The sequence below is a fragment of the Ricinus communis genome, chromosome 7 (assembly GCF_019578655.1).
Source record: "Ricinus communis isolate WT05 ecotype wild-type chromosome 7, ASM1957865v1, whole genome shotgun sequence".
Lineage (NCBI taxonomy): Eukaryota > Viridiplantae > Streptophyta > Magnoliopsida > Malpighiales > Euphorbiaceae > Ricinus > Ricinus communis.
In genome coordinates, this window is record NC_063262.1 from 28783206 (window position 1) to 28794838 (window position 11633).

General features: G+C 32.3%; 3 protein-coding genes across 3 annotated transcripts; 1 reads left to right on the plus strand and 2 right to left on the minus strand.

The window, feature by feature from the left end:
- The first annotated feature begins 717 nt into the window (after nucleotides 1-717).
- Nucleotides 718-2704, plus strand: LOC8274292 (seipin-1). Its single transcript, XM_002514804.4, has 2 exons — nucleotides 718-1364; nucleotides 1952-2704. Exons 1-2 carry the CDS (start codon nucleotides 804-806, stop codon nucleotides 2633-2635), a joined length of 1245 nt encoding a protein of 414 aa, XP_002514850.1. The 5' UTR covers nucleotides 718-803; the 3' UTR covers nucleotides 2636-2704.
- A 194-nt stretch (nucleotides 2705-2898) lies between these two features.
- Nucleotides 2899-5002, minus strand: LOC8274291 (putative 4-hydroxy-4-methyl-2-oxoglutarate aldolase 2). Its single transcript, XM_002514803.4, has 2 exons — nucleotides 4847-5002; nucleotides 2899-3655 (listed from the first exon to the last, which is right to left on the minus strand). The coding sequence occupies exon 2, from the start codon at nucleotides 3640-3642 to the stop codon at nucleotides 3142-3144; it is 501 nt and encodes a 166-aa protein (XP_002514849.1). The 5' UTR covers nucleotides 3643-3655; nucleotides 4847-5002; the 3' UTR covers nucleotides 2899-3141.
- A 3344-nt stretch (nucleotides 5003-8346) lies between these two features.
- On the minus strand, nucleotides 8347-11496 carry LOC8274290 (isopentenyl-diphosphate Delta-isomerase I). The gene is made up of 6 exons (XM_002514802.4): nucleotides 11158-11496; nucleotides 10468-10523; nucleotides 10041-10132; nucleotides 9377-9479; nucleotides 9149-9286; nucleotides 8347-8867 (listed from the first exon to the last, which is right to left on the minus strand). Exons 1-6 carry the CDS (start codon nucleotides 11460-11462, stop codon nucleotides 8614-8616), a joined length of 948 nt encoding a protein of 315 aa, XP_002514848.2. The 5' UTR covers nucleotides 11463-11496; the 3' UTR covers nucleotides 8347-8613.
- Nucleotides 11497-11633: the final 137 nt, after the last annotated feature.

Consider the following 11633-nt stretch of genomic DNA (forward strand, 5'->3'; position numbering starts at 1 on the left):
TTGAATTTCAAAATTATTTTCCATATTCATTAGACAGATACCAAATATAATATGAGTGGTCACTTTTTGTATTACTCCCCTGAAATAGATAATGAATAAGTTTGAATAGATTTAAATTTAAATATTATTTCATATCTTATATAAAAGTGGTATATAAATAATATATAATTGTGTATAAATAACACTTGTAATATATACAAGAAAAATAGAAAATACTCAACAGAAAAAAGAAAGTTATGGGTGAGCAGAAATACTAGGCTTGCTCATGGTGAACCGAAAAATCATGAAAAGCAATACGGTTAGATTTTTTGTTACGTAAATGTACGGTTAAAAGGACACGTTAAAATTAAATTACCATGTGATAAATCTTCCGTACATGTTAAAATTACACAACTAAACTAAAAATCATTAAAATTCCTAAGTTGGGTTTGCTTAATTTGGATTACTAACAACCACAAAATTTTTACATTCTTGAAAATTTTCATATATTATTTAAAAAATAATAAATATTTTGCATTTTATTATTTATTTAATCACACCATAAGCATGGCTCGTCTAATTTTTAAAATAAGCAATTATTTCATGAAAGTGAAAAGAAAGGCTTAGTACAATCTTCTTGTAAGCAAGTCCATGGTTAACATATGTCAACCTTAGCTCTCTGCATTGCCTCCACGTTTCATTTCATTTTTCATTTCTTTCTTTACATGCAGAAACAGCTGGTGCTTACTGCTCTGCTCAGTTTCTAACTCACAAGCTTGTTCTCTTTCTCTCTCTCTCTCTCTCTCAACCAGCATCGATCATCAATGGAGAAAAAAGAAGAAGAAGAAGAAGGGTACTACAGTCCAATACCAAAAGCAGATTGGTTCACAAAAATATTATATTTCCAATCAGATATAATTTACAACTGCGTCGTCACACTCTTATCACCTTTCAAACTTGTTTCATCCATGCTTTACGAGTCCTACCGTCGCACTGAAGCGACCACAGAAGCCCTGGAGTCTACAGTGCTTAAAGTACCCACTAAAGTTACACAGGGAAGTTTCGTGTTGGTTAGGAAGATAGGGCTAGGGGTTATGGGTGCTATACATATGTTTGTGGTTTTGTTAGGTGTTATGATTTTGGCTGGTTTTCTGGGTGTTGGGTTGGTGCAACTATGGGTGGAGAAGCCTGTGTTTTTGAGAGAGAGGTTGTTCTTTGATTACACTGATGTGAATCCTAAGGCTGTGTTTAGCTTTGGCGGTGTTGATGGTTCTAGCATTTATAAGAGGGGACAAGCGGGTGTCCCAGCTGGTCATTCTTTTCAGGTTTCCTTGGAGCTTTTGGTGCCTGAATCTGATTACAATAGGGAAGTTGGGATGTTTCAGGTAAGCCAATTTCCTGGCTTTCTTTCTTTTCTTGGGGGCAAAAGGCTTCTATTTGATCGGCCAATTTGGTGTGAACTTCAATAAAGTTGGAAAGTTAGGCTGAGCATCCTCACTGAAACAGCATTAATTGTTTATTATTATGGAACTTTGGTGATAATAGGTAAATTCCCTTACAATAATGTCTTAAACCTAATATTTAACTTGTGGAATTAAATGAAGTAGAATATATACTCCTGACTGATCCTTGTAGTTAATATTGAATATTTTGGTTACTGGCATGGAAGCACTGTCTGATTCCTAGTTAATTTGATGTTCCTGCTGTAATTGTCGGTTTTGAAAGATGAGCCGATCAGTTATGCGATGGTCCAATATGTCAATTTGAGTATGATGACATAGTTTCATCTGTGGTTCTTTCGATTCTTTAATAGTGTATATAGGAGTGAGCACATTTGCAGGAATGAAGGAGATGCAACCGAGCAATATTCTGTAATAGATGTATATAATGGAGTTTCATTGATGTGAGAGCAGCTGATTTAATATTGATCTTTATCCTTAATTACCTGCTTTCTGATCAATCGCCATATCAGTTGACTGCAGAACTTTTGTCAGCAAAGGGAGTTGTGCTTGCAAAATCTAGCCAACCATGCATGTTGCCATTTAGAAGCCTTCCAATTAGGCTCCTAAGAACATGCCTCATGAGCATACCATTAGTACTAGGAATCTCTGAAGAAACTCGGAAGATATCTATTGAAATACTGAAGCACGAAGAAGGTTATCCACGGAGCAAAGCTATCAGAGTGACTTTGATTCCAAGATCTGGAACATTGTATGTCCCACAGTTATATGAAGCTGAAATCCTCATGAACTCTCAGCTACCATGGACAAAACAATTGTTGCGCAACTGGAAGTGGACGATTTCTGTATGGGCAACATTATACATTTATATGACGCTGCTTATTGTTCTCCTCTGCTTCTGCAGACCACTTCTCTTCCCAATGACAATGGTGAATTTCGGTGACCATAGGGAGGGAGATTCGAGTATAAAAGATTCAAAAGAGCCTCAGACAGAACCAAGGGATGAGGGAGAAATTTCAGAATTAGTGAGAAAATGGCAGCAAAGGAGGAAGAAGAGAAAGGCAATCTTTTTTCATAGAGATGTATCAGCAACAGTTGGGTCATCAGCTTCGAGCATGAGCATTACCAGGGAAGACGCAAGTATATTGGTGGAAGAAGAAACTGGGGATTCAGAGTCGGTGTGCTTAGATGACTGAGAAATTCGAGTTGTGTACTACTTTATCATACTATGACTATCAGTATAATTATCCTTCATAATGTTGCTACCCTGCATCTCTATTTGTAGAATAATTTTTATTTACTAGATGTTTGAACCTTGAAATCACCGCCTTCATGCCAAGAAACAAAAACTTAACATCTCGTGATGTTGAACATTTTTCAGAACTTGAGGGAAAGAATCACAGCATCAAACATATGTCTCATGTGTGGAAGCAAATAAGAGATTAAGGGCAAAGAACAGTTGCAGGCCAAAAACCTTTCTTATAATCAATAGTACATTTCTAAGCACCATCATGATACCAAAAGAGCTCCCAGTTCCAATCTAGAAATGACAAGCAGAACAGCATACTTCATCCTTCGTGTTCAGTACATATTACATAGTTGTCTACGATTCAAAGGTAAGCTTTAGAAACATAGGCTAACAAAAACGGATTACAACAGAAGTTGCCACAAATGGCTTTTTGAAAATAGTATCTTCATCAGTTCAGACAGATAATTCATTTCGAGAAATGAGGATTCCATCAGTGTCCGCATAAAGAAATTCCCCGTCAGAGATTCTCGTCCCACCGATAGTTATAGGAACATGTTTCTCTCCGATCCCCTTCTTATTAGCTTTCATTGGATGAGAAGCCAGAGCCCTAACCCCAATATCACAGCCATTGATCTCATCAACATCCCTAATACATCCATTAACCAGAATACCTGCCCAACCGTTATTCTGAGCTTGAACCACAGGATTGCCTCCCAGTATTGCGCACCGCAGACTGCCACCTCCATCTACAACAAGAACTCTGCCATTGCCCTTCTCCTCGAGGAACTCGCGGATTAGAACATTGTCTTCAAACACCTTAAGGGTAACTACCGGTCCAGAAAAAACTTGGCGGCGACCATAAATCTGGAAAATTGGCTGGAGTGCACGGAGCTCACCGCTCACAATAAGTTGCGGATTCGCGTCACAAACTTCGGCAGTTGTGACCAATGCCATCTATACCGAGTGCCTAGGTCAAAGAAAGCATCAGATATAAAAGGAAAATACAGAATAAGTTCATCACTTCATATTTCACCATCTTAAACAAGAACGACAAACAAAGGGTTATTAAAGTTAGGAATTTCTGAACTTCGACAAATATGAATTTCCAGTTCCCATAGTATGAGTATGTGCGTGGATCTAAACCACCAGAGGACACCATCAGAAGTCTAGATTTAGAATCCTGTATAGTGGTTTCCTGAAATAACCAGGATGAGTAAGATTAAAGAACAAACAGTAAAAGGTTGGTGTTGCTCTCTTTAAAAGGTAACTACTTGAATGTCCGATTCAACAATGATTGAATTATCTAAAGATCTCTAGGGGAGGCATCATATAGGAACTGAACCAGCTCTGAGGATCCCAGGAAGGAATATCAGATTCAGATTCAATTGCACAAACAAGTTCAGAATCTTCATTGCAATGCCAGGGTAAACAAAAATAAATCTAGGGCCTCTCGGTCTCAACACTAACAATTGAACTTGCAAACAAACAAGATATTCAATAAAATGTGAGACTGATGGAATCCTCATTTCTCGAAAAAAGAGAAGTAAAAGACAGAAACGCGAAATAAATTTCTATTTTAAAGAAATGAATTTTGCCAGTAACTCGAAAGCTGGATGTAAGATATTACACAGTCAGATCAAGAAGCAAGCAAAGCAGTAATAACTATATTATCATATCTTTGCAATTTCATGTCCAAATAAGAAGCATAACTTTCTTTAGCTCAATAAGCGAAAACCATTAAAGATCACGCATTTCCAAAAATCTGCTCTTATTATTTCACAAAATAAGTTGAATCCAAAACTCAGTTTTCTTCACTTCACCACAAACCAAAATAATCTAAATCCAAGCTAAGTCACCAACTTAATCATGTCATTTGCATAAACACAACACAAGAACATTACGGATACTGGCAAGCAGCTTAAGGGAAGTAAATTAAGCAAATCTAAATCGCTAAATTAGATCCAATTTGTACTCAAATAGAAAAAAGGATTCAAATCAATGAAACTTTGCAGCTAATAAGCTAATCAAGAAAGAACAAATTCAAAACAAAACTAACACGAAATATAATTAACATATCGGACGGATCGATTAGCGTGTTGCGTTGCATCTAATCAATTATCAGATCAAAAGAAAAAATGATCAAACGGCTGAAATTTACCAGCTAGTTGAGCCCCGAAAGAGATGGAAGCAACAAGCAAGCACAAAGCTCTATCGCTCTTTCTGTCTGTGTATGTATATATATATATATTAAAGAAATTGGCGACGGAGCCTATGTGTCACTGAAAGTTCAGTTAATTTAACTGTAAAGCGCGTCCAAAGAAAAGTATTTTTCTTTTCTTTTTCTTTTAAATAAATTTTGGCTCTTTATTTAAGAGAATCCAGGTGGCGTCTTTTTATTTATTTAATTATATTATAGATCTTGATCAGATTTTATCTATTTTCTAATAAATTTTAATTTGAGATATTGAAATATTACAAATTAACAAAAGGTAGAATATGATCCTAATTACATAATATAAAGTGTAAAAATCTCATTAGTTGGCTTAAGAAATGGTCTTTGATTAAAATAGAATTAAAATTATAAGTTTATTAGTATTTAAACTTTTTTTCTATCATAGTGGTCTTATGTTTTTCTATTAATTTAATTTTTATATTGAATTTGTTTCTTCTATAACTTTTAAGACGACGGATATCATTAAATCACCATTAATATATATATCATTAAACTCCATTTATTCTGGTGTGGATGGCAGGCAGGCCTATATTTCTTGGTTTTAACAGAACGAGCGTTGTTTTTATCTACTATTATCTAAAAATAATCAAATTATTAATGACTGGACGAAACCAAGAAATAACCCCTCACGTGTAAAATTATAGAAGATCCCCTTTAAGATCAAACAATTTCATCGAATTGAGTATAATTGTATGTCTGATAGCATCTATCTTATTTTTTTAGAATGAGTTGAAGGAGTAGCTATTGTTGGTGCAGAGGAAGCAATAAATTGAGGTTTATCCCTCGGCAATCTCTTATTAACCTCTTCCCAATTCCTTTCGCTATATATATATACTCAAAAAGAATAGACATAATACGCCTAGTCGATTAGAATTGAAAAAAATTTGTCCCTATTATTACAAACATATAATTCACGAAGAGATAAAGAAATAGACGGAACCGGTCGCCTACGTGTTACCTTTCCAAGAAAGATAAAAAATGACATATTAATATATAATATGTTATGTTAATATATTTTTAATATATATTAACATTAACATATATTAAAATTATATATATATATATATATATATATATATATATATATATTTAAATATAAAAATAAACAAGCAAAATCCTATTTCTTAATTCTAAATCATTTTTTATCATATATATATATGTGTGTGTGTGGTTTTCTTTCAATGTAGTCAATTACAATTGTATTTGGAATAAATAATTTTATCATGAAAATTTCAAATTGTATACATTCTTTTAATTCTACTCTTGCAAATTCTTAGACTTAAAAATTATTAAATAAAAGCGAATTTTATAGCATAACAGATTTTTTTAAAAAATAATCGAAGTATTTTATTAATATAAAACATAGCACAACTCTGAAATACGAAATTCATAAATATAAAATATTGATGCGAGTTTTTTTTTTATTATTATAAAATTAATTATCAACACATTCATAGATTTAATCTAATAATACATGCATATCTCACTTTAATTTATAGATTAAATTTGCGTCTCCATCTCTTATTTATTTATATAAATAAAAATGATTATCAATTATGGAAATTATTATATAGTATTTAATTTGATGGTAAAATGTGAAATTATAGTAGAAAAGGACATATTCTACCATTTACTATGTAATTATGACAAGGGAAAAATAAACAAATTAAATAAATGGTTGATGATGGCTGATAGTGGTGATTATCAATTCAAGTGCATGTATCTGTGTTGCAATGCTATGGATGTAACTAAGACTTTAGTGCATTCGTGGAGCACCCTATTTCTATTTCCGCATCGATATAAATAGAGATTATAAATAAATAAATAAATAAACAAGTGGAAGGTAATTTCTAACATGATGACATGATTACGAATTAATTGAAGGATAAAGTTAGAATGTTATAATGGAAATTTTATTGCGGATTAGCGATTATATGGTTGGTATTTCTATTTATAAAAGTTACAAGTTTATTTAAGATTTAATATTAAATATAATTATAAATAACAAGATCATTAATTATAATTTATAGATTTATTAAATATAAGATATTAAAGAATTGTAAATTTATCAATTAAAATATGTATCTGTTTTTTAAATTATGAATTTCTAAACTATAATTTATGAATGTCGGATGTATGTGTGATGAAGTTATAGTTTATAAATTATGAACTTTTTATTTTTAATTTATAAATTTATATACTTTTATGAACTTTTAGGATATTATATATGAACTTCAAGTATACTTCTAATAAATTTATATTTTATAATTTATAAATCTGTTGACTAAGTTACGAACTTGTAGTTTTATAACTGACGTTTACAGTTTTTACTAATAAATTTGTGTTCATAAAATATAATTATATTTTGTAATTTATAATTATGAATATAAAATTATTTATTTTGATATTTTATTATTATTATTAAATTCTAAAATTAAAATATTATTATATAATAATAAGAAATAACTAAAATTAATTTTTGAAGTAAAAATTAATATAATATAATATATAAATATATATTTTAATATAAAAATTAAATTATTAATAAAGTTATATATATATATAATTTCATTTTAATATATGATTTTTCATTATAGAAACAGTAACATATTATATAATTTAGTGTTGTAATAAAAAATATAAAATACACTAAAAATAAAAAATAAAAAAATATAATAAAAATTATTAATAATAATATAGTAAAAATAATAAAAAGGTGGGATAATACTAAAAATAATATTTATGAAGAGATGGTTAAAGGAAAAATTAAAAAAAAAAAAAAGAAAATTCGACCTGTATTATACGCTTGCTACGTGAAGAATCATGATATAAAAATCCCTGAAATGACATGATAGGCTTTCTCCTCCACTTTTAACATTGTGGTTCTAATAAATTTAATTTGTTTTTCTCAAGTGTCTTTTTCTATTGCCACGGGGATCATGATTTAGTTTTATTTAATACTTTTTTCTTTTTCTCTTTTTTGGGAGTTTGGAATTTAGCTTCATACTTCTATTTATTTATTTGGTGAATTTATGTTATGAGAATTGGGGCTTCATACTTGATAATGGCAATAGTGCATTAAAACTCCCAAGTCCAAGTGGCACCATTTTTATTAAAATCCTAAGGTTAGTCAATAACTTGAGAAACTAGATTAGACAAAAATGAAGAATCAACAGTCAGAAGAAAAATAATAATAAAAAAACTAGAAATATAACTTGATAAATCATCTGAGATTTTGGCCTCCAGGATAAGCCAAGATGAGGATATTTCAGAGCCCCACTGCTATTATAAAATTTAATATCATGCATAGAACTGCAATATCCCAAAAGTCATTCAATGGAGCAGCTGTCAGGACATCATATCCATAACCACCACAAATTCTTATGTCCTTGCACTAATAAAAGATCCAAAAACACCATTCAAGATCAGTAGAAAACCCTCTTTAGGAGAACAAGTAACCAATGTATACAGTTCCTTACTGTGACTTTTTAAAATCAAGACGCCAAATCTAGACTACAAGACACAGTGCCAGTAGGTTTTTCAGGTGACAATCAAAGTTTCAATGTACGCCAAAGTGAACTCTGTTACAACCACGACAAAATGCAAACTTGTTTCGAACTCCCATCACTCGATTTATTCAGATAAAGCTAGTGATTACCACAATCAGACTTTGTCCCAGATACACGGTTCTTTTAAGTCAATTTGTGAATCGTTTTCATGTCTGTTGCTTCCTTGAGTGTTCCCTTCTCAGCATGCTCCCACCATTTGAACAAGAAGTTGTCTACAACTAGTCTAAACCACGGCGACAGCTTCAAACCTTCCTCTCCTGCATCTGCTTTCCTCAAGAGCTCCTTCAATTGATCTCGGTTGACATACTTAACATCCGCTACCTCATCAGGGTTTGGGTTTACATTGACATCACGGACCATAAAGAGCAGATAATCAACTGCAAATTAAAGAGGAAAAAGAAAGAACTAAGAGGATTCTGGAAAATAGCAGTAACATCATACATTTCTAAGTATTATCCGAGTAAATGAAATTGAGTTATGACAAATTAAGCCCACAGCATGAAACTGTGAAAGCCCTCTACACAAATTTAGTAGGTATGCAATAATCGAATATGATTCCAGGATCCCAAGATTCAAAGAATGCAATTTGAAAAGATATTAGGAGGAAAACAAATAGAAAACCGAACAGGAGTGGAATAAATTAAACTCAAAGTCTTACGCTCATGCTCTCCCCACTTTCCATCAGAAGGTGCCTTGTACAACATGCGCCCTACTGGAGTAAACTGATCAACTGGGACATCTTCAGCAGGGATGCCAAGCTCATCCAAAAGCTTCCTTTGCGCAGCATTTCTCACACCTAATAAAAGGAAAAGAAAATTATTACTGACCTCCAAAAGCAGGTAGATTGAGTTTTTATTTTGATGTCGACAGATGTAGACATATATACCAAGAGAATCCTCCTCAATAAGCTCAGATTCACGATATAAAGGATGACTGCAGCAAGTGTTTGTCCACACAAGGGGGAATGTCACCTTTGTTGCAGAGCGTTGCTGTCGAGGAAAAAAAAACAAAAATGTATATCACTCAACATACTCAACATTTCTTCCAACCACAGAATGTATTCTTAACTAGATTTTTCCTAATGGTTTTTAGGAGCTTCTATCTCCTATTTCCTAGATCTCAAGTTCAATCACCAATTATCAACTGCAGGTTGCACTAATTATTATTTAGGGAAAAAAGCACCATATTTAGATAACATTTCCATTTTCCTTAAAGAATTAGCTAAAATCATAAGACAAGTTTGACATCCTTTGAATTATAGCTCTAGATTTATCTTCTCAGCATCTACAGTTCTCTATCATATTTGTAACTAGTTTATTCTCAACGATTTTTTTTTGCTTCGAAATGGGTTATGGAAACTGATAAGGTTAGAAGTTGTTAACTCATTAGAAGCTCTTGCTCATCACAATAATTTGTTTGAAAATTAAAACTAATTCTGGTCTTATTGGGATAATGATGCAGAGAAAGATAGCAAGTGGTAAACAACATTAGATCTTAAGGCATAACACGCTAGATGTTACATTTCAAACCCATAAATAGTAATCATATACCTGGAGCAGTAGCTCGTATTTTGAGTTGAACAGAAATACACTAAAAGCTCTGTGCAATGAGTTTCCCTTCAAAATATTTTCCCATAAATGACCTGCAAATTCAGAAAAGCATCAAACGAGAAAATCAATATGGTCATCATTTAATCTGCAGGCATTGCACCATGTTTCCTTGAGTTACAGAAACACAATAACAAAAAATGGAACTCAAAGTTCTAAACGGAGACTTTAACTTTCATTCCTTTCATGCAAATTGCGATGATGACAATTTCTTTGGATTACTTGAATTAGCAAAAACAGATGGTTGTGCATTCACATAAAAAGACAGTCCAAAGTATTTAAGAAGAATCTGTATAAATAAGATACTAAATCCCCAAAGAAGGCTGTAACATAAGAAATTAACTAGCAGAAAGTCATTACAGAAACTTACAGCTATATTTGGAGACATGACCAACAACAGTGTCGCTCTCATCCACTAAAATGCATCTGCAGGACATTAAAATGGGAGTAAGATACTTATACAACAAGTCATACTACATAGCCCCATCTTCCAACTTTGATTAAACTTGCAGAGGCAAAAGTCAAACAAGAATCACAATAACCATCATGCAAATGGATCATCAAGTTCAACAAAATTGCAAAACCTCCATTGTCCAACTAAACCAATTGATAGACCAAAAAAAAAATCTCAAATCTCAATCTTCCATTCTTACTTTGATTCAATAAAGACTCGACCTTTGAAATCAGATCAGTAATCTAATTAGAACCCACCAAAAAAAAAAAATTAAACATATAAAAATGGAAAATGAGAAGAAAATCGAAACTTTGACGATTAAGTTTATTTTTACTGAAAAAACCGGAGTCCCAACAAACCTACCAAATACAAAGTCAAAACACAAACATAAACATGTGAAACACGATAAAAGACATGAAAATTAATTTTTTAAGAAAAAAGAAATGAAACAAGCAACCCAATAAAAATGAAAAAAAAAATCAATCAAAGACATTTTTACGTGTCAACAACCAGAATCAAGGAACAAATAAATAAATTAATGGAAAAAAACAATAGCAAAACATGTAAATAGAAGTAAAAGGGAAGGACAGAAATGAGAAAACATACTCATCCTCAAACATGAGGCGTCTCTGGACAGCATCCATGCCAGCATCAGGAGCGTCACCCATGGTGGAGTTAGAAGAAATGGAGGCGGTGGTAGAGCGAGAAGAGGAAAATACCCTGGAAAAAGGAGAGGAGGAAAGTTTAAGGATGAGAGGGAATCGAAGGAGAGAAGGAGGGGTAATATTGGAATGTAAAAAATAACGTTTAGGAGAAGGAGAAGGAGAAGAAGAAGAAGAAGAAGAAGAAGAAAGTGAAGAAGAGAGCCTTGTGGTGGCAGGGGTATTTAGAAGGCGAGATGTGAGAGACATTTTCTTTTTCTAGAAAAGAGGAAAAAAGAAAACTCCACTTATATTTTGTTTCTTATTATAGGAGCAGGTCGTATATATGGAGTTTGCCCAACTATTTCCATTTTTGCTCATGGACAGCTCTTCTCAATTATAAAATTTAAAAATAACTTTCAAACACACAAAATAATAATA